The 23,869-nt window shown below is 39.0% G+C and overlaps 1 protein-coding gene across 21 annotated transcripts in view; it reads right to left on the bottom strand.

Moving 5' to 3' along the window:
- The window catches only part of ABLIM1 (actin binding LIM protein 1), a 199,922-nt gene that overhangs the window by 68,272 nt on the left and 107,781 nt on the right, over nt 1-23,869 (bottom strand). For all 21 annotated transcript variants that reach the window (XM_051801135.1, XM_051801131.1, XM_051801133.1 and 18 more), the window contains 3 exons: nt 23,228-23,337; nt 8,757-8,883; nt 7,510-7,603 (listed from right to left, as the gene is read on the bottom strand). In XM_051801135.1, coding sequence (XP_051657095.1) covers nt 7,510-7,603; nt 8,757-8,883; nt 23,228-23,337 — 331 coding nt within the window. The remainder of the gene's footprint in view (nt 1-7,509; nt 7,604-8,756; nt 8,884-23,227; nt 23,338-23,869) is intronic.

Here is a 23,869-nt window from a genome sequence, read left to right as displayed (position 1 = left end):
GTACCATTCTCCTCTCTTCCTGATATTTAAAAAACATATAAGCCGCACTCTCTTTATCTAATTTTAAAAAAAATCCTTCTGGTGCACAGGAACAAAAGTACAAGTACCCTATTATGATCCCACTGGCTGCTATTCAGTCACATCACAAAGCTGCACTCCCCTCTCCTCCCCCCAGAAAGCCATGACCCCTTCCAGTTTGTATCCAATTTCACAGGAAGGCGTTTACCTTCTGACAATAATTTTTCAATCCAAGTCCATTCCCTCCTCAGCCCAGTGGGCAGAATTCCTCCACCTCCGTTCAGAGTCGAGCCCCAGCAGAGCGCGGTGCAGCTGGTGTGCGTGCTCACCGAACCAGCTCACAGAGTAGTGCCTGGAGCTGCACCCGGTCCTGAGCCTCACTCCTCCTCTGCTCCCACTCAGCCTCTCCTGCACACACCCACCAAAACAAGCAAATAACCCTCCCTGCGCGTTAAACCCACTCGGGCAGCAACTCGGCCATCCCATTCTGAAAAAGGAAAAGGGGGAAGAACACCAGCCCAGGCAGGGGCAGGACCATTTCTCATCACTTTTGTGTGTCACTATTTGACGTTGACACAGTTTAGAACATTTTTCCCTTGGGGAGAGGCATCTGCTGAGTATGAACTCAGTGCTCTCTTTCTCTAGAAGTTATTAAATATTACTTCCACAGCTTCTGAAGAATTTATACAGCCTCCTGAGAGTTAATCTAGTTTTGTCAGAAACAGTTACAGTGAGATTGTATTCTAGCCCAATTCAGATTAAGGCAGGCAGGGTGCTGGGGCCACTTCTCACACTGGTACATGTATCATATCCTGTTTGCACATTTTGGAGCACGATCATGCTTCAGATACACTCCAGGAACATTTTATGAGTTTTCAATGGGCCCTGTGCACTGACCCTATCTGATCTCTCACAGGTAATTTCCACAATTGAAAAGGTCCTGTGCTCTGCAGTAAATGCTGACTAAGAGGGCAAATGACCACAGCATGTGCTTCTGCTTTTTCTTATCATTTACCTGGGATGTTCAAGCAACATGGTCATGTTTTCTCATTTATTCTAACAGCAGTAAAATTAAACACAAACAAAGCAAATCACAGAACTAACAAAGCATGCATTAAGCTCCACTGCTGCTTCTCATATGCTTTGTGGCCTTTTCCCCTGGATTATTACAGTGTGTGAGGATGACAATGGATAACAATGAGGATGACAACCAGGAGATACAGGTTGCAAGCAAAGTCTCTCCCAAGTCTATAAGACACCCAAACCAGTAGTGCTATGAAAACAGAATGGTAATATATTCTTCAGGGATATTATTTTACTACAACTTAAACATACCACCAAACCTGTTTGGATCCATCCTATCAACAGTCTTTGTTCAGTTCATTAATTGCTTCCCTTATAAAAGTGTTCAGAATTTTCATTCACATCAACCTGTATTACCAGTACAGGTTGCATCATTAAAATCCAGTAAATGACATATTTTGCGATACTTCCTGCATAACTGCTATGAAAACAGCCTTGCTAAATGCTTCATTCAGCAGAAGAATATATACTAGTCTTTCATTTAACCTTTCTGAATGGAATTGAAACTAATCTCTGTTTGTTTTAAGAGATTCTCTGCATAGCTCCTCTATCTAGAAAGTGTTCCAAGAACCCAGACCAGATGCATGACTGTACTGAGGTACCTAACTAAATTCTGTCCTCTTTGCAGAGAAAGTTGATGTTTTCAGGTGAGCTATGAGCCTAAGTCTTCCTAAAATAGACGACTTAAACATACAGGCTACTGAGTTTCCTTGAAAGCCAATCAACTGAAGCATCTGAATGCTAATACTCACACGAGCAAAGCTGCTAGTATGGGTAAGTGTTGCCAGAAAGCAACAGTTGAACAACATAGGCAGCCATGGTTCAAATAAGTCATTTACAGTTCGTTTAGGAAGCAGCAAGGTTGTTCTGCCATCTGGCATTTATTTATTTATTTGGAAACAGACTCGTTCACATGGTAAGAATAAGCAGAAACTTCTATGAATCCCTCGCAGCACAGGTTTCTAAATCTAGCTCTGAAAACAACACTTGAAGAAACTGATAGGCACTTCTGGCTCACATGCTTTGCCTCTTAAATATGGATACAATTTTCTTAGACAAATGTAGCAGCTTTTGCCATTTGTTTGGTTTTTCCCTCCCACATTTATTGTTATTTCCTTCTAACTTCAGAAGTCAAGGTGTCTCAGAATTGACATCTTTCAGAGTTAGTTACAGCACAGATGAGGCATCTCAAAATTCTGGTAATTAAAGTAACAGTACCTCCAAGTACTAAACCTCCTTCATGTTAAGTACCACATCTTAAATTACTACTCCTCTTTAAAATCAGGAGACGCTCAGCATAAATTACAGTGTCACAAACATAGAACTTGACTTGACCTTGCTGACTGAAATCAAGGGAGCCTCCTGGTGCCCTGGCATTTCTCTTTTCAGGTCCATCTGTGAAAATGGCACTGTGCCACTGCTTACACGGCGAGGTGCAAGTTTCAACAGTGCACAGGAAGCAAACCCAGGGCAGGCAGCAGCCCCTCAGACCAGGAACTAGAGCTATGCACAGCTAGGAGAAATTACGCAATGGCTTTTTCTTTGCCAATTAATATTAAGTACGTAGTATTATAAAAATAAATGGGTAATATAGCAAGATGGTTGAGGGATTTGAGAGCAGATATATACATCTCTGTCTCTAGATTATGAGATCAAATCCTGTTCATATCAGTTACAGCCAAAAAAAAGTGAAAATTGTAAGACCTCAATCTTATTCTCAAATTTTCTATTTGATTTCATGCAAAATATCTACCTGTTTCTGGCCTCATGTCTTTGTTCTGCAGAACTTAAAGAATTCTGCTTAGAAGTTTTGTAAAACACTTTATATAAACAAAGATGAAATCATGGATATAGGCATGATCCACCATTTTTTTAAGTCAATGGGAAGCTTTTCAATTATTTAAATTATTTTGAATTAAGCCCCGGAGGAATAGTTATATTTTGTATGAAAACTACATTAGACAAAAATTATTTAGGCCAACATCTTTCAAATGGCTAAATACACGCTGAAGTTTACTTAGATTTGTGGAGTTGCACATCTACACAGAAATTTGCAGGATTATGGTTAGATAGACATCTTTCAAAGGGCAAGCCCGGAAGCTACGAAAGCCAAAGCTTAGTGAAAAGTATGTGTAGAAGTCCTCACTCTCACTATGTGTTACTGCCTGCTAAAAATGTTTTTCACCAGTTAATGGGAAATGAGTAATTTTTCATGACTAAAGATTCCTTTCTGATGGAGAAATCCAAGGAAGAAGAACACTGATCTCTGTTGCCTTGACAACATTTCCTGAAACACTCAAGTATTAAAGTATCCAGTATGCTCAAGAAAGTTGCAATATCTATTTCTCATTGGACGTTTACCACATTTATTGTGTTGCCATGCTCTTATCTGTCGTCTGTGACTATTTGTCACAGAAAGTTACGTGCCAAATATTACATCAGAAATATCTGAGCTGACTTAAATGCACATGTTATTTTTCTTGTGTATTTTCATGGCTATTGAAAGTTGTTAAATCTATGTCCTAGGGAAAAAAAAGCATTCTTCCACGATTTGTGGATATTAGCAAAATAATAATATCTCTTTCTAGTGATGCAGTTCTTAACTGAGCAGAGGGATCACCTCTACAGAGTGGCTGGAGGGAGTCAATCCTCTCAAGGCTTGAATCTAAAGGTTTGAGCCCAAACCTTGGCCTTTTTGACAGGCTTTGCTGAGGTGCTGACCAGGGGCACAGCACAGCTGCTTCTGAGATGAAGACTCTTAGATTCACATCAGGAGTGTGTATCTCTCTTGCTGGCTGCTCATTGTAGGAGACTGAAAGCCTGATTTTACAGAAGTGCTAAAGATACACTGAGGGACAAAATGAGCAGGAACTGCAAGTCTGAAGTGTTTCAAAAATCTCAACTTCTCTTTAAATTAAAAAGAAGTAGTATTTTACCAGTAAAATAGACAGCACCACCCTCTGAGAATCCATAGCTAAGTTTCATGCTTTCATTTCCCTTCAGTTTTTCTACAGGCTATCTTAGATGTAATAAGAATAAGCAGAAAATAAAGCCACACTACAAATGCTTACTGCTAATCACTTCTGATCCATTAGAGGGAAGTTTGTACAATGTACCAGATATTTCCCTCCAATCTCTTCTAATCATTTCTTTGGATGAACTCGATGAGACAGTATACTCTGCTTCTGATATGATGAATTATTTTATTGACAAAATTGAATATACTGATCAATATATTTACTGCAGGACATTTACTACAACTATTTTTATTATCAAAGGCAAAATACAAAGTGTTTTAAGTTTTTTTCTTACTGCATGTCAGTAGGTATAACTTGGGCTGGGCAGTCATAACCTCTATGTAGGCAATTCCTATAAATGTACTACTTCACACCAAGAATGTGGTTTCCTTCCCAATAGGGAAACAGCAGGACAAGAGACAACCTGCATGATATAAATCACCAAAAATCCTCAAATTTGCCAAAGGAACATTGCCAAAGAAAACAAAGAAGGAAGACAGTAATCCTGTCTGGGATTCTCAATCTTCATCTAAATTAAAACTTCAGGTGTACCGAAAGGCTGTGGGTGATTTCCTGTACAGGATAAGGAGATTGTTAATTGTCCTGCCTCAAACAGGACTGCAGCCCTCTCTGAAGTGTGGCATCCTGTTCTGTGAACTATCTTCTGCGGCCCCGTGGCTGCTTCTGATCCCTCATCTCCGTTATTACCAGAGGATTTATGTCATGCTCTGACCCCATCCTTTACACTAACTTTTTTTGCCCAAAGGGGACACATGTGCTGACACAGGATTTTCTCATGCTAAGTTTTGATTTATTTTAGTCCTATTTAGAGGCATTAATCCTGCCCCTTTGGAACTGTGCATCTCTGATAGTCATGAGCCAAGAAACTAGCCTACAGTTCTGATAAACTCCTCTGATTATTGAATGTTAGCTGCCTTCTAAACTTTCAAGCACCACTTAAGGACATAAAGTATTTGGATGTCTCTCCTGCATCTGCATTCCCTTATGATACCTGGAGAACACTAATCATGGACTATCCAGGCTGCTAATACATACTGTAATGCAGTTAAGCCAAAGTCTGAATAGCCTCCCTGAACACACAGCACTAATTTTTTTGGTGAAAATTTCTAAGGACTTGGCCAATCTACACGTTTCAGACAGCAGTCAGCTTTCAAGAGCTGCAAGGTCTTAGAGGAGTTTGGGCTTAGTTACATACTGAGAAGCACTGCTGCCCTCTGCTGCAGTATTTTGGGTTATGTCTCTGATAATTGGTGAAAACCACAAATATTCAAATAAAATTTCTAGTCTAAACAGAACCCATGTTTCCACCGGAAATAATGTTTCCATTATTGACAGGATCATTCAAAGGGTCTGTTTCTAATTCACCAGCAAATTCTGATTCTGCAGGGACTATGTCAAATGGAAAAATCTTTATCTTTTTTTATCTGATTTTGACTCTTAGAACAGGTAGACACAAGAGGTTGGACATGTTTCATTGCTGCAGCAAAATGTTGTCTCATCTTCTGCTAATAAACAGTCACCAGAAGAGTAAGAACTATGGAGTGAGAAACTAAGCTTGGGGTCAAAATGACTGCATCAAAGTTCTGCCCAGGACACAATATCTCTGAAAACCCAAACTTTAGCTTAGAGTATCATGGACAGCCAAGTTCTAGCTCAGTTGAACTAATCTTTCCTTATTCTTAATTTATCCAGTTCTGATGATCCCCTCAAAGATCTAGCTTTCTTCCTCACTGATGCTACGAAGAGTAACACCAGTGCAACCTTGCCATATTCACATCTACTACACAAAGGGCTCCAGATAGACATAGCTTAATTTTTCCCAGCTTTCCACAGACTCTAATAATATTCTCTTTTATAATTTCCATCTCCATGACTCTCAATAGGTTGCATTGCTTGTAGGTTAAAGCACTTATCTTAAAATAAAACACTTAAAATAATTTTAGAATTCTTTCTAAATTATTCTATGTTTCCCAATCTCACAAATCCAATTACTTCTCTCCTGCAGTGCTTCCTGCACTGGAATGCAACTATGGTGTCACCAGTACATAACACTAAATTGCAAAACTCATCAGCAGACAAGAATAGATAAACAGATGGTAGCAGACCAGAAGAAGAAAGCCAGAAACATGTCTTCCTACTCAAGAGAAAACTCGGGCTGTTCTCAATAATTATCTGTATGGGTCTCCAAAGGAATTGGATACACATTGCAAAGAAGGCAGACTAAGACTCTGGCTAATGAAAGAACTGTACTTCCTTCTAGTATCATCATCGTGGCTGGGCTTCGCGAACGAAGATTTGGGAAAGGTCTCTACCCACGTTTGTCACACGCAGTGACAAATGCACCAGGTGTCCACATGTGTTCTGAGTATCTCATTGGTGGCCAGTAAATATTCTGAATGCTGTACCACAGAGACCTCCAGAACTAAACCACTTTATGTACAACCTGAAACTTCTCATATGAGGGCTGATGCAGACTTCTATCTGTAGCAGATGGGACACAAAGAAGAGAACCTGTAACACATTCACTAGCTAATTCCAGCTGCTTTTATTTTTTGTGACATTTTCGGGTTTATTTTCAGTTATTCACTGAAAAACATATAGCCCAGCTCCAGACCTGAGCTCAAAGCTCATTGAACAGAGTTTCCTACAGGGAAAAGATAACAGTTTTGCTCCTCATGTCTCAGTGACAAGGTGAGAAGGAAGGTCCTCTGCATTTTGGCCTCTTAAACATTTCAGTAATGACACAGGGTGATCATGCAAAGTTCAAGGATTCCAGCTCAAAGGGGACTTATGACAGCCATGGGAGATGAAGATCAGCACCAACAATGAAAGATAAACATCTCTAAAAAGATTTGACTGGTTTCAATAAGAACATTGAGGACTCCAAATAAGAGTCAACAAAAGAAGTGGTTCAGATGGCTTCTGCCTTCTCATTTCTGAACATACAATTTACCTCTCCAGTACATTTCTCCCTCTCACCTTCTCTTCATCATTCAGATCATGTGTAAGCCTCATGTGGCAAGCTTCAGGATACTTATTGTTGCCAAATACATTTCCAGTTCTCAAATTGTTCCTATAAATATATAATATCTGACACAGAATAAAGCAGTGCAATTTGATCTGCAGACTTTGCAGATCACCATGAAAATAAAAAATTAGAAACCAAAGATCCACAGAAACTAGTGCAAGTAATTCTATATCACATACTTTTCCTGATGACTGCAAAACTAAACCACTCTCAAAATAAGCAACTTTGCTCTAAAATCAGCTGAAAAACCTTTCCTATGAGAATTTTTGTATTCTCTGCTGTTACATGAGGACATAATGGGACATGGTCCAATTCTTAGACTCTAGTTTACAAAACACCTACCTCTAGGACTTTCCCAGTAATGAACTGGTGACATGCTTCACACTTGACTCCAAAAAGCACTTGGTAGTCCTTTTCACAATAAGGAGCACCATCTCTGAAAAAGAAAATCCACAAATTACAAACAACCTTTTAGTAAACTGCTTACAGTGTAACTTACACTCTTCCTTTGTCTTCAGTCTGGAACTCCTACACACAGCAACAGGCAAATGGAGAGAATTCAAGAGAAACAGTTTGTATTAGAAGAAAAAAAAAATCTTTCTCACTAGTGTCTCTTAGAATTATTCCTTAAATTCCCATCAAGAAAAGGCATCCAGTACAAACCACTAAAATAAATCTCATTATTTAGAGCAGACTCTCTACACCTACAGGTGCAATTATAGGGAATCAGTGGGAATATGTCTGTGGGGATGAGAGGAGATCACAATCTTTATCATAGGCAGGTAGTTTTTGTTCAGAAAAAAAATAATCTTTGGTAGTTTGCAAGGCTATAAGCCTGCTTTTAAGTGTAAGGTCATGTAGTTTTTTAGTATGAACAGGGAACATTAAGTAAAAGTGGAAACACTAGTCAGCCTAGGAGTATTTCTCAGATGCCAAATTTTTTTTTGAGAAATTACAAACACTACTTTTTATTAAATAGTATACACAGCTGAATGGCAGGTTTGTCAAACATATATTGTTTTCTTATTTATTCTCTTGTTATATGCTTGAAGGGGGGGAAAGAGACTGTATCTTCATTCCCTCCATTTTATTATTATACCACTTTTCCCCACTCTCTTTCTCTGTACTTTCTTCTGCTCAAAACCCCTTCATTAGTTTCTTATATGCAGATGAGAAATACAGTGTCAGGTCAATCACATCATCAAGGTTACTCTATTTTCTAGCAAAGGTAAGAAGTGGACAGGTTCCTACTTTTTTTCCTCAAAATCACGTGTTGAAAAGCAAAATGGCACAACACTTTATCTGGTGAATACAGAAAACATATGCAGCAATCCACCTAATCCTCTGCAGGAACATGAAGATATACCTCCTTTCATACTGGTTTTAAATACAAGACTGCTATCATTCAACATCACCTTTCAGTTCCACTTGGCAGTTTACTTTCCCAACTCAGCTCTCACTGACAACAAAGATTTTGGTGCATATGGAAAGGAGGTCAAAACAGGATTCCAAAAGCTGAACTTTGTTGCAAGCTCTTCTTTGTTTGCAGCTCGTGCCACAAGTTCAGAAGAGGTGCAGAGGTTACTCACTTGCTGATGTATTCCCCGGTTAGGACCTTCCCACAGGCCTTGCACTTAAAGCACCCCAGGTGCCACTGCTTATCCAGAGCTAGCAATGCTTGCCCATTTTTTATGTCTCTTCCACAGCCAGCACAATCTGCAAATAAACAAACAGATGCATTTGTTGTCAGCTACTTGGTTCATTAACCCTCATTAACCACCCACCCACCACGACACTTGGTAACCAAAGGGGAGAACTACACAGCAAACGTACATCTTTCTTTCCTCAAACCCTCCCTAGGTTCTGTATAAAGATTCAGTCATACTCAGTAGAAGAGGGAAAGTATCTCTTCTGTCTTTCATGCTGTTTATGGTTCAAAGACTACCTGGCAAGCACTGTACGGACTTTAGATTTTGTTAGGAACAAACTACAAAAATCATTACTGCAAAAAATTCCTATCTTCTAAAGCAATCTGTTTGTTTGTCATTTTGCTTTTACCAAGATCCCGACTGCTGAATGGGGGCCGAGCAAGCACCACCAGGATGCTGCATGTCCCCGTGTGGTGGCAGCAGAGCCCCACGTGTCCGCCCAGCTCAGGGGCGGTGGCACATCTCAGCCAGGAACAGAGGAGAGACCTTTTTCCAGGGAGGACCCAAGGCACGGGTGACAGCCATATGACAGCAGTGAAGGCTGCATGGAAGGGCATATTGTCTTCCACCTGCAGGTGTGGGTAACTGAAGTTCTCATGATCTCTTATCGATATAAGGACTCTTGCTCGGGAATTTTGGTACTACCCGGGTAGTCAACACTCAGTTTTCACTGAGATTCTGAAGGACTCTTTGATGGTAGAATGCAAACCTGAAGCCAGGAGCACTGAATGCCCTCTGTCCCAGAGGATGTCACAATATCTCATGTTACATGAGAAATCTCTGGCTCAGCTCCAAGCTTCCATTCCTTTCTACTCAAATGTAAAATACTCAGAGATTTCCTGTTAAGGGGCAATCCAGCACATGGTAAGATTTGAAGAGACTGATGTAGCAGACAGCACTGAACTGCAAGGGTTGTGCTACAGCTTCTGTGCCCAGCCTCAGGGGACAGAGGGACTGAGGGAGGGGAAGGCCTGGAAGCCCAGTGAAGCAGAAAGGGAATGTCCATCAGCTGAGGCACACATGGAAGCCACACAGGAGACAGCCTGGAACAAGGGATTTTCCATATTTTATTATCCCCAAACTCAGTGTTCCTTTGGTTAATCTAACATCCTCTCTACATGCCTGAAATATCAACAAATGGCAACGAATGGAGACAAATAGAACAGAACCTTTAAAGCCCAGGCAGGAGGGAAAAGATCATCCTGACTCCACTGGCTCAAGCTGAGTGAACAGGTACAGCCTGAAAACCTTCATCTCCTCATGGATTTATGGCCCAGGCAACCCCATGCCTTGAAAAAGGGCAAGTCTAAGTTTTATTATCACAACTTCTAAAGAGAGGAGAGTCAGTCCTTTTGACTACAGGACCTGACTTTTGTTTGTTGGATAATGGGCCAAGAGAGCCCCAAATATTTGCTGCACATTCCTGCTATCCAGGTCATCATTTGCAGTATGTCCCTCTTTCTATCAGCATTCTTTTTCTTCTCAAATCCCTTAAAAATAGAAGGGAAGGGGACTAAGCACCATGGTATCTCGTGATAAAATGCAAGTCACAGACTTGTTGACATGACTTGGACTTGAAAAGCAACCCTGAGATGTCCTAATACCAGGACTTTTCTCTAGAGGACATATGTTACAAATTGAAATCATGAAATGACAAGGAGTGACACCATGTAATGGATCCCTCTGCTCTGCCGTGACAGCTCAAGGCTCCATGCCATCCTGTAATGACAGCAAAGGCTGGAGCAGGTCACTAAGGGAGGTTCTGGAATTTCCAGCACAGGGGTGAGGAAGGGACAAACACGTGTCAGGGTGGCTTTGGTACACTGCTCTTGGCTTTGGTTTTGGGAGGATACTACATGACCTCTCAAGGTCCATTCCAGCCCACATTTTCTTATGCTAAATCTGAAGCATGCACCGTGTCTTCAACTGTGATAACAAATGAGATCTTTCCTCAGTCTCAGTGGGTGCTGAACTGCAGTTTTAAAAACAGCACCCATTTCTCAGCTTCCAAGCACTAGTGCTTCTTCCTAGTGTGCCAGCTTCCACAGCCCTGACCTGGGGTCCTGCCAAACTGTGATACACTCCCTGTTACATATTCCCTCAAAAAATCTGCTGTATTGTCCATGCTTTTTTTCATTTTTATCCAAAAAGCTTCCGTGAAGCTGAAATTGCTCAGAAATGGAATCAATAAAGAGATTTTTAAAGCACTTCATTTTGTTTCTAACTGAATTTCCAAGGTAGTGAGAATAGAAAAACTGCCTTATGCAAAAGGTCTACCTAATCCAGTATCTTGATCTTTAGTGATGCCAAAACCATTTACATGGAGGAAGTAGGGACCTATGAAGTACCTCTGCTTAATTGCTTCTTTGTAAGCCAAAGGCACAGTAAGTCTGAGCACCAGACTTAATCTTGTGCTCATGTTTAATACAAGGGGTTGGTAGCATCCTTTTATTATTCTTTAGCAACAATGACATCTACTTACTCTTTCTGGGTTCCTTGAAGTGTTTTGCAAAAGAAAATTAACATAATTTCCATTCTGCTAATATGACAGACACATTGAATGTCTAGAATCAAAGTAAACTAATAGCCCATTTCTGTCGTATTAGGCTGAGATGGCTTTTAAATAAACCTGATCTTAATTCTGGCAAAACTGTTGGGTATATACATGAAAAACTAGCAATTATCATCATCTCCTAAAATAGAAAGGAAATAGGGCTGGGCTGGGCTAAGAAAAGACCATTTGTTCATCCAAATTCTACAAATAAAAGCTATTATGATCTCAGGCCTGCATGAGGCACATTTAAGCCTTTGGCTGGATGTCATCAGCACACAGTGCATGCAGGCAGGATCTCAGTATCACATTCAGCACAATCTGCATCAGTCTAACCTATAACCAGCACATGCTGCAAATAAAAAGGCCATGAGGTAAAAATAGTGGTCCCCAACCATATGCCAGAGCAGACTAAAAAAATCTGAAAACCCCTCCTGAAATTTTGTACAATGGTTCCCACCATGGTTCTCTCTGGCGCCATACCTGGGTCTAACAGACTGCACCCCTTGACCTTGAGCTTTCTTATGTTTTCTTTTTGCCATATAACCTGGATTCTTCCCTACTCCCATTCCCTGCAAATCCCTGTATTCAGCTGTGCCGAGATAACGAAGAGGAGGAGGTGGAAAGTGCAGAGTACTGGTTAAAATGCAGAGTGAGCAGCACAGCTCCTCTATGCACTTATATCTCTGTCAGATTTGACGTGTCCAGGTACAAAAGCAAATGCCTGGACAAAATGGCTGTGGTGTGGAATCAGCCAGCCCAAAAGCATGGAAAAGTAGGGGGACCGGGTACGGCACTATAATATGATGAATGATTAAGATTGCCACCCTCCAAGCACCTTAAGTGGCCTCACTAAAACGATGCAGGCCAGGGCGAGCTGCCACCCATGACACCTTTTTTGTAAAGATATGAGAAAATGGGTTTCCCTTTTTAGCATCTGCATCACCCCAGACACCCAGGAGTGAAGCATCCTGCACAGCAACCCATTCGTCACTGCCTAAATTAAGCAGTGGATTGTCTGCCTTTGCCTCCCTCCCCTGCTCTCAGCCAATAGTGCACAGGTGGGCTCAGAGCTGACACAGCTGGATTAACCCTCAGCACACAGCATAGGGTTTTACCCGCTCCCTTTTGGATAGTTTTGAAAATTTAGTAGCAAATGTATCTTTATCCCATATTCTCTGCTCACCCCATATAATTTATGAAAGAGAAATCACCTCTACCTGTTTTGTCCTAACGAACATGGTTATGCAAAGTCACGTGAATGATTTCACCAACTCTGCTCCACGCAGGCTTAGCCCTGTGAACAGAGCTAACAGCAGTCTGACTTAATGATGAATAATTGAGTCACCAAAAAGTTCCTTGCAATCCTCATGACCATTAGTAGCACATGTCTAGATAAAGGTTGAAGCTGCCATAACCCCTACGAGTCACTGCTATTTTGTACTCGTTACACTCCTTTTGTAACTATTTCCCCTCCCTATAAAACACAAATACATTAATTTTATAAAGATAACACCACCAGGCTTCTGCTCTGAAACAGGTGAAGCAGGGCAGAATTGGGGGGGATTTTTATTATTATTTTAATTTTTAAAAGGAACGACAAGTTTTCATTGGAGTTATACATAAATACATTGCCAAACCTGGCTGGACCTAGAGCGAGTGATTTGGAAATGATGAAAGAGGCAAATATTATCACTGGAGTCAAGGTCAAGAAATCTCTAATTATAAATAGCTCCTAATCACCTTGAAAAACAACTTATATCCCAGTAATTCTTCTGTGGCAATTTGAAGGTTCTGCAATTATAATTTCTCACAGTGGTAGGAAGACCAGAGTTTTTCCTCAGTCACCCTTTAACCACAGATCAGGCAATGCCTTCTAAAGCCTTGTTTTAAAATTAAAAGGTTTGATGACATCATGCAGGCTTTTCCAGATCATCAAGATATTTCTGTCAAAGCTAAAAATACAAACTCACTACGTTTACAGTATGATAAATGTTTTCAAAGTTTAAAGCATAACCATTTAGACATCAGGACAGTGATGAGTTCTGGAAATCAGAGGACACACATATATTGGGAATTTTACATGCAGGATTTAAATCTGAGTATGTAACTCAATAAATCTGCTGCCAATCCCCTCCTCTTTGCCAGTGCAAGGATGGGAAATGTTTTTCAGACAAATTCACTACAACCCTTTTGCTGAAGGCAAAACAAACCCATGCGGGCAGCCTTGTACTCATGAAATCTAACAATAAGAGGCTGGGTGCATACAATGGAGGGAAGTAAATTTCCCATGGGAAATGGAGTATAGCTTTGACAGTTTATTATAAATGGCAAGTTGGGAAAAAATGATATTTTTAAAACAAATTGTTAAAGAAAATAAAATTATTTTAGTTGATTAAATATGGAAAGAAATCACAATGGCATGAACTGGCAACCTGTGCTTGCAATACAAGTTCCTGCCTTTTTAAGAAACAGGCTAATATACATCTTGGATGTATCATTAGACCAGTCACTAGTGGTGTCCCTCAGGGTTCAGTGTTGGGCCCAGTTCTGTTTAATATCTTTGCTGATGATCTAAGCTATGTTGGAGGGGGAGTTAGTTTGGACATAAGGAAGAATTTTTTCACAGAAAGGGTGATTACATTTCGGAATGGCCTGCCCAGGGAAGCAGTGGAGTCACTGTCTCTGGAGGTGTTTAAGGAAAGACTGGACATGGCACTCAGTGCCATGGTCTGGTTGATATGGTGATGTTGGGTCACAGGTTGGACTCGATAATCTCAGAGGTATTTTCCAACTTAACAGATTCTGTGATTTGTGTAAATTGCTCTTTCATCATCTGATTTAATTTAAAGTGATTCAGAAAGATGAATGCTTTTCCCCAACTTCAGTTTTGTAACGTGACATAATTTTATCAGAGGAGTTTTTCATTTTTCCCCTCAGTATTGATGTAAGCATTTGTGTTAGTCTTCTACACAGGAAAAGGAAAGGATATTTCCCTTATTTCCACATCTTTCTACACCTCCTTCCCAAAGGAGGCCAAACCAATTGACCTTTTAACCTCTTACTCTTGCAAAGTGTCCCTGCAAGAAACAAACCACCAAGGTGGCTTTCTTCCATAACATTAACCCCAGTCCCTTCTTCAACCCAGTCTTTCATACAGGAAAACAAAATGGTGAATTAAACAAGAGGAGGAAGAAAGAGCAAATGTGCTACAAACTATCTAAGAGAAGAGCTTTTAATTGTCCTATAAAAGGAAGATAAAATTTTGGAGTATTTTCCCAGCTTAGCACGTGCAGATCCTCAGCTGTAAAACTACTCTGAAGGATAAACAATGGCCAGGTACATCTAAGCTGTTACCCTGTCATTTCTTTTACCACACCTCAGTACTCAGGTAATTCCAGCTGAATTCAAAGTCATGATTCCAACTCACAGTACCCCAAGGGAATTACTCCGTTAGCTCAGAGCTTATTGTTTAATACCCAGCTCATGGGCAGCACATTGTGTCTCTTCATCTGCAGACTATTTTGGATAATTTTCAATTGTTACTCTTGGCAAATAAGCAATTCCAACAGGGTACAACCCTCCAAAAATAGGAATGAAATTTATGACAACTTTTAGGAAGGTTTTTATGCCCCCGATAACCCATGGCAAACTAAGGTCTAGCTAACAGCTAATTCACTTTTCACATTCTTTTTAAGTGACCTCTGATTCCTGACTTACTACCTGGCAGGCTTTCTGGACATGACAATTCCCAGATACTCTTATCTCTCGTGATCTCCTCTCTAGTTGTGTTTTCCAAGCTAGTGATGCCTTCTCATGTAACACCCATTTACTGACCTATTCCTTGCACCTCCCCCAGAACTTTCTTTGGAATTAGCTTTTGATTAGCACTCCTCTGGTAAAAGCTAAAGAGACTGGCATGTTTTGATTTCCAAGTTCAAGCTGAGGTTACACTTCAACAAACAAGAACCGATACTTATTTAGCACACTTGTGTGGTCTATTCACAATTGTTTCTGCCCAATTTACATGTAGCACAAAAGCAAACGAAAGAAACGGGCAAACTGGGCTGAAAACACCTTCCTGAAAACCAGTAATTTTTGAGAAGGAATTTTCTGAAAGAAGACTTGTAAATCAGAAACTTCCTGCCCTGCCACAACTATATTCTCAATACAGTTGATGCTCTATCACCCAGAAGTTAGTCTTTAACAAAGTTGCTACACCTCCAGAGAAGGATCTAAGGCAATTTATAAAGCAGCAGTGAAGATACCAGTCCTTGTAAAGTAAGGAATAACTGAGCAAATGGAGGCCACTTGAGTAATTTAGCCATTTTTAGGAAACATAAGCGAGGACTAAAATTAATCCAAGAAAGCAATTCAAATGATGAAAATGCCTCAAAAATTGCAGACATTCTTCAAAAGAATAATTCATCTTGGAACAATCATACAAATATCCCAGTGTCATTGGAAGAGCTGCATATTCTTAGGCACAATCTAATGGCTTTTGCCAGAAAGGAACTGTGCTTGGGTTTGCATAATTTCTCTGAACTTTATATATCAACACGTCATGCATGTTGATTTGCTTCTTTTATTCTTAAAAAGGGGGTCACGGTAAAATTTTAGAACCACTGTAAGCTCAATATATTAAATCATAAATGTAGTTGCCCTGCAAGGCTATTACAATCAAATTTAGATTAAAGTAAGGAGAATTAAATAGTGATACTGAAAAAAAGAAAGGATTTAATCTAAAATCACAATTTAAAATCTTAATTTTAATTAAATCAAAGTTAAAAATCCAAATGCTCTCTGAAAACACAGAGAATAAACTTGCTTTCATCATCTGATGAAAAAAACTTCCTTTTCCTATCTCTGAGAAAAATCAAGTATGATAAGATCTACCACTATTCAAATTTTTAAGGACATGGTGATCCTAAGGAAATAGTTCTATAAGCTACAGAACCTTGAAAAATCATCAGTTTCAGAATTAAATTATATTTTAATTAATTTATGTTTTTCATGTGTCTAGCAGATGTCAGACAGTTTCTGAAATTTAAAAAAACCCCACAATCATACATTATGCGTTCTAAATAAAATTTCAACTTTCATTCAAATACAACTTGATATAAATCATGAGCAAAAGTAGTTGTTAGGGAAAAATGCAGATGTTAAAGAATATGATGAATTTATGCAGAGCTATATTAATTTATGTGTGTACAGATATGAAGTTTCCTCATGTTTATCAATTAGTAATTTATAATTAAAAATCTAAATGTAAACCAAGGTTACAATCAGTCAATCTAATCAAGGCTTCCTGGGTTCTTAGACAAACCATAATTAAAATCAATGATTTAAATCGCAGTGTTTGAAATCAATCTACAACGATGTCTGTGTTATTACTTTATTCTATGGTAAATTAAAAAAAAAAAAAAGTAGTATAGGACAACATGAGCCCCTTCTGTCAAATTCACAAAAACCTCAACTGAATCTCCAGTACCTAAACACAGGCTTGAATGCCACAGAAATATGTAAGTGCCTCTGTATCTTTAGCAGATAAGCCAAGAATAAAATGAGAAAATCTTCATGTTACAGCACAAAGAAAATATGAAACCCTTCAGGTTCAAAATTATACACAGGATTTTAAAAATTTAAAATTTTAAAAAAATGCGTGTTCACACTCGAAACTGTTGGGCCTGTCTAAGTTCCCCAGGGCATTCACTGAAGTTTATGGATATTGTGGGTGCATATCCCTTAAGGCAAAACTGAGCTCAGTGTCTCACAGACCAAGCCTATCTACATCTGTGCCAAGTACTTGTACAATACCTATACACTATGTAGCTTTGACACAGCGTGAAACTGTAGAATATTTCCTAAGAATAAGCTCAAAATCATGTGTTGGATGTTGCTCAATACCCTTTAAAGCTAAAAATCACTGCAGATAGCTTGCTTACAAACAGCCAGCCAACTTTCCCCTTCACTTTTGAAGTCTTCCCTATGGAATTGAAGGAGTTTTCAGACAGCTCAGAAAAAAAAGAACAAAATACCGAAAAATGAGTCAAATATGGCTGAACAGTTACAAATCCAAGCTGCAGACCTTTTCCAAGAGCTATAATTAAAAGGAATTTTGTACCCATTTTAGCTAATTTCTGATGGAGAAATCTGTGATGCTTATAAATCAGCTCTGACATTATTTCTGAATGCTGGCAACGATCATCTATATTTTTATCTAATGAAAGGACAGTTATGTCCTGAATATAGAACTGCATTAAGAATTAGACAGCCTTTAAAGGAGGACTGCAAAGTAAATTTGCTTCTTCTCCATTTTGATGCTCTGTTGTTTCAAAAACAATCTCACTTTCCTGCCACTTTCTGGGCAGTGGTTAAAAGATGACTCCTATTTTTTTCCTGCCCACCTTCAACAGGTATGGTATGTTGGCTCTGTTCTACTTCATTATTAACAGAAACCTTGTTGGGAGTTTCAGATATTCACTGGGAGCTTTACCAACTTCATCTTTTTTGAAGAGATACGGCTATTGAATAATTAACAAAGATATCTTTCTCCCACAGGTTCGTTAAGCATTAAGCTAATTATTTATATCACAATAGAGCAAAGAACCCCAGTTGCGAGCCAGAATCGAACTGTGTTAGACTCTGTACTGATAGGCATGAAAGTATTTGTCCCAAAGAACTGACATTCTTTGAACCAGAACATAATGTACAAAACAGACAAGGACAAACATACAAAACAGTAATGTGAAATCCCCACGTGGACACCGGCTGGCCGGGGAACAGCTGCACCAAAGATTATTCATGCACATGTAACACCGGCCAGTTTGAAAACTCTGGTCCACGCCTTGGCTGTACTGTAATGATATTAACTCACAGGAGAGACTGTTACAAAGAAAGGGAAGTCGAAATATCTTCCCTGTTCTTCTTTCTAAACAGTACCATCACTGGGTACTTCTGCATGTACAGGACAGAAGTATCTATTTCACTGAAGAAGAAACAACTCTGAAAGCCTGTGCCACTATTTTAAAGGTGACTTTTTCAAATAAAAACTCCTGTTCGGTGATTGTAATGCTCCAGTTTCTTTTGGATAAGGAGGTTTGTCCTATCCTTCTAGGAAGCTCACTTTTCATTTGAAATGCAGTTTCTTAACTAGTTCATGCACATCACTAAAAAGGCTCAACCTTTCAGCAAAAAGATAATAAAAAATAAGTAAACCTTCTGTACCAGCACCCAGATAAGGAACCAACAGAGAAAGGGCTCAACTTCAAGTAGAGGTAATGTAACACATTTATTACTGAAGTGCTTATGCTGAAAATAGTGAAGTGAAATGAAGGAAAAAAAAAATCTCTGTTTGAGGAAGAGGGAAATGTATTAAACTGTGTTCAAAGACATGTAGTCTCTTCAGGATTTCAAAGATGATGCCTGAGCCAGAGGACTGCTGGCTCAAGTTCCACCGGCACAGACCACTGGCACCACCTCACGTGCCTGTGCCCAGTGTGTGGATCTCTGTATGTCTGGTCTGCTCCCAGATGCACTTTTTAAGACACATCTTGTGCGTTACAAGAAGAAATGCAAGCCAGTGTGGTACTTTTTAAAAATGAAGGTCTGACTAAACTAGAGAATTTTATATTCAAATGTCTGCATCAGGTCATCTACCAGCTGCCTCGATGAGAATTCACTGATAAAATGCCCTAATGGAGGGCATTTTATCTCCACGTGGAGATTTCATGTTACTGTTTTGTATGTTTGTCCCTTTCTGTTTTGTATCAAAGAGGGTAATCTGTTAATGTGGCCAGTCTAGTTGCCTCTGTTCAACATGCTAATGCTAATAAAAATCATGAGAGTGTGCACCTCCAGTCACTCCTCATCTGATCACTGGGGAATAAAATAGTTTGAGATGCTGGGGGCTGGAAAGATGTGTTGTAAAGGTCCCACTGCTCTTTCACAAGTACCTAACCCTAACACAGATGAATAACAAGGATTTAGGCAGACTTTAGGTTCTTCGATTTCTTCTTACACAAGTTAAAATCACACCAATTTTCTAATTTTTATGACTTTAGTGTTCATAAGACTCAGGCAAAAGTGCAGTATTTAAGACTGCATCATCTAAGCACCAGACCATTGTCAATTTGCTTATAACCACTACATATTACTAAGCTAAGGCAGCATGATTTTTTTCATTTTGCTGGTAGAAACAAACCCTTGAAATTTAAGTACCTAGCCTGATACATAAAAGATATATATAAAAAATAGAAGCTACATTCAGAATTCCCAGATCCAAGGGAAGTAACCACCAGATAATCATTCCTCTGACAACATGGAAACAATAAACCATGAATCCCCAAACAACATAAAATAAAACCAAAAAATTACAACAAAAACATTAAAATTTTTACTTTCACTCTTCTTCACTCTAAATCACAGCACGGAATTAGGGGCAAAAAATGCATAATTTGTAGATTTTTATAGGTGACCTTCAAACCCAGTCCACTGAATATGCAACACAAAATGCTGAGGTACGGTGAAATGAGGGTTTTGTGTATGGAACAGACATATAATACAGGTGATCTTAATTAAAAGAAGATAAAACAGAGGAGGTGAGGAAGCAGGACACCCATCACCAAATAGCCATGCAGGTTAGTTGCAGTTTTGACTAAAATTTAGAAATAATAGATGCCTGCACAACTGCTTTTCTGGAAAGACAATGGGAACCTTAAACACAGTGTGTTAGCTTGTGGCTAGAACACAACAGAAAGCAGAAAGAGCCTAAGATAGTACAAACCAGGCAATTGTGTTGCTGCATACAAAATCTGGACACTGTTTAAAAGATAAATATCAATTACTGGGATACATTATTGCATTACTCCTTTGTTGGGCCCCAAAGAAAATAACTATATGTCTCTGACAGAATCTTGAAAACCTTGAACTATCCAAGCCATCAACACCACGCTTTTAATCAGTGTTATCTGGTTGTCCCCTGTTTCTGTGCTGCTCTACAACTGTCCCAGTCACTTTGCTTTACAGATCACATCTCATTTACCAAGCTGTCATATGAAATAAAACAAGAACAAAGCTAAACACCACACATTTCATTTGTCTGCAGAGTTATTTACTGGTATTTGGTATTAGATTCTGTGCTGAATGAATGAAGATCCCAAAGTCTATGTACATCTAACTGTGTCTAAGGAACAGGTCTGTGCAAATTATAAATTAAGATTACTCTATAGCATCTGTATACTGAGAGAGACTGTCTTAGAATAAAAAAAGGAGTCACTGAAATGGTTCTCCAAGAAAATAGCTACAATTATTCCAGGTGATATGTGTGCAGTGAAAGAAACATATTATTAATGTAAAGAAGGTAAATAAGTATCATGGACCCAACTAATACTAAACAAAAAAGAAAAATAGTTTTTCAGTATTTTCCCATGTGATTTTCACTGGTGTGCACTACAAGAGAGTGCAACAATATTTAGGTTCATGTTATTCATGTTAACCCCTGTATTTAGAGGTATTTGATTTTCCTTGAAATCATCCAAGCAAAGCTGTCAGTAAGCTTTCACTTGTGTGAAGTAACAGACACCAGGAAATGTCATGTCAACATTAATGCAGACATTCTAGGACAGAAGACTTCCTTTTGCATGACACAGACCAATCAAACCTGATATACTTACAGTCTATTGAATTCCCTGACTTCAAACTTCCTTTGTTTTAAGGAAAGCTTCCTCTAGTGATCTACCTGAAAGCAATCAGGGGAAGCTGACAGCAATATAGGATATAAAATAGTTGCATAGTGTGAATGAGATTCTCTTCTAAAAGAATTTGTATTAAAAAAATTATTTCAAAAAAGGGTAAAGCATTTGGAAAAAAATTATATGTCTGATTTAGTTAGCAGGAGAGATATGGAAGCAATCTGAAATAACTTACACTAATTGAAATTTGCTCTTTGGCGCCAGCAAGAAAGAATTCTCCATATCTAAGTAAACTTTTGCACAAAGATAAAGCAGCAGCTGGCATATCTTTGAAGACAGGAGATAATTCATTAATATTTTTTTAATTGAGTAGTTCCGAACTTATAAACACATGCTGATCTCACTTTCATTTGTCTGTTTTGGAGAGTTTTGCTCTAAAACGACCAGAAACTCTACACTATACCTTTCTATAAGTCTTTGTCCATAAAAGACCAAGATGTAACACAACAGGTAGCTGAAGATTTCCAAGCAGTGCTCTCCAAACTGTTAAGAGCAGGAGCTCTCTTGCTGTGTATACTGGTAAGGTAGTTTGTCCAGCAGGACCCAATTTTAATTAAAAAGAGCAATAAATCTCATTAAAAGTTGCAGGAAAGGTTATTTATAGTCCTTGTTACCTGTGGCTTCACAAGAAGCAATTCAAGCACAGACTGTGGCTATCAGGAAGTGACTATCCAGCTCTTTTGCTTGCTAATTATCAGACAACTTGAGTGTGTCATTTTTTAGGGACATTTTGGCACCTGGAGTCATGGATGTGGGAAGTGCCACTCTGCTGGACAGGTGTGCCGCCTCTGATGTAATGTGATCCAGATTAGTCTATGCTGTGGCAGTGCTTAGAAAAACAACATCAGTACTGTCCAAGGTCCCTATGCTGTGCAGTTCCTTGCCAATTATGCCTCCTAAACATCAGTAATTCATATACAATTGCCACATCATTCCTTTGTCTCAGAAGGATTCTCTGGGTGCCTGAAAAAATTTTTACCTCATAAATACCTAAATTCTTCCTTAACTGATTAGGCCTGTGCATTTTCAGCTCTAAATCTACAGTTATAGTGGAAAAGCATCACTTAACTGACGGAAAGGCACGATAACAAAAAAAGTCTCTCATTTTCCATTTGTCTAAGTGTTTGATTACATGTTCTGAGGCAAATCAGATAACTTGAGATTCACTTGACTCATCCGCTGAGCACAAACATCATCCATCTTTGCCTTTACATAACACTTTATAATCCTAGGATCTCAAAGCCAAGGACCAGTACAAAACACACAGTGTCTCCCTGAAGGAAACCAGCACTGACAGAAAACTACCCAGTGTCACAAGGAAAGCTGTGGCCATTTTGATTTATAAAACTGCACTGGGTGAGCACTGAGTACAATCCAACAGTCAGAGAAAGAATCAGAAATCCCCAAAGATCAAAAAAATTAACTACCAGAGGCAGAGATTAATATCAGTAATTTACAAATTATCTTTAAAAAGCATTAAACCCCAACAGCAAGCCAAGTTAATTTCCCTCTCAAACTTTCTTCATTCTCTCTCTTCCCCTTTAACTTGCTTTCTGTCTTATTTATATTTGTTTCTTGAGGTTCTGATCACAGTATCATTGTGGATCAATCTAATGGAAGCACGAGTTTGGTGATACTCCTTTTAAAGGATAATTTAATTAAAGTTTTAAATAGTAGAAGAAAATTAATTTCCTCTGACTTTGTCCTCTTTTGAATACTTAAACCTGAACAATTATGTATGAAAAAAAGGTAATCTATCAACTCTGAAACCTCAGGTTTTATCAATTAGATACTTTACAAGTGCCTATCAAAGCAAAATCAGCCCTTCTAAAAATCCAGTCATTGGGGAAAAGTCACTTCTTCATATTGAAATGTGTGTCTCTTCCCACCTGTGGTACCAGGCACTTTAATGAAGAAAAAGAAAAAGAGGAAAAAAAAATATGGTTCCCAGAGATAGTTCACTTTTTTAAAGGTGAATTACATTAGTTGCAATCAAATGCTGATGAGGGTGGTAAAGTGAGAGCCTTCAGAAATTCAGAAATACTTACTGCTTGAGGCAGACAGTTCTCTTGGACTGGAGGCCATGGGCTGAGCACACATCTGACAGAGACAGTCCCTTCCATTAAAGGTAACGCGATCGCCTGGTGGAAATGGACGCCTGGAAAGTTAAAGAGAAAAACAAATTTTTGCAAAGGTTATGCCAGAAATTTTCCTCTGTTCCCTATGCTTTGAGTTTGCTGCCTTCCTCCAGTGCAATCAATATTTTACAGAAACTCGGGCCAAATAGTTTCTGCAATGTGGCCTTGGCAAAGCCAGGCACTGGAAGAAATCCAATCCATGGATGCAAGCAGAGCAGAGGTTAGACTTGCCTTGTATTTTCATTTAAAAAAGACTATCAAACTTATTTTATCTGAATAGTAGAGACAGTGAAATCTGCTAAGACACAACAGCTACATTTATGATGGTCTCAGCATGATGTTGTGGATAGCAAGTGATACAGAAGAGAACTCAAAGGAAGAGTTGGAACTGTTCTTGAGGCTAGTGAAGGAATGTGGAGCTAGTCACTCATAAATGTTAAGAATGTGTGTTAGGCAGAAGTTGACATTGCTGTTAACTCTTATTTGGTGCATAAAGCAGAGGATGAATAACGTTTTTTAACTCCAAATCTTTAATAAGGAGCTTAGCTGCTA

This window comes from Manacus candei, unplaced genomic scaffold (genome assembly GCF_025592945.1).
Source record: "Manacus candei isolate 608988 ecotype Guabito, Panama unplaced genomic scaffold, ASM2559294v1 h1tg000050l, whole genome shotgun sequence".
NCBI lineage: Eukaryota > Metazoa > Chordata > Aves > Passeriformes > Pipridae > Manacus > Manacus candei.
The sequence above is the reverse complement of the archived record's forward strand: the minus strand, read 5'-3'. Positions and strand labels throughout refer to the sequence as shown.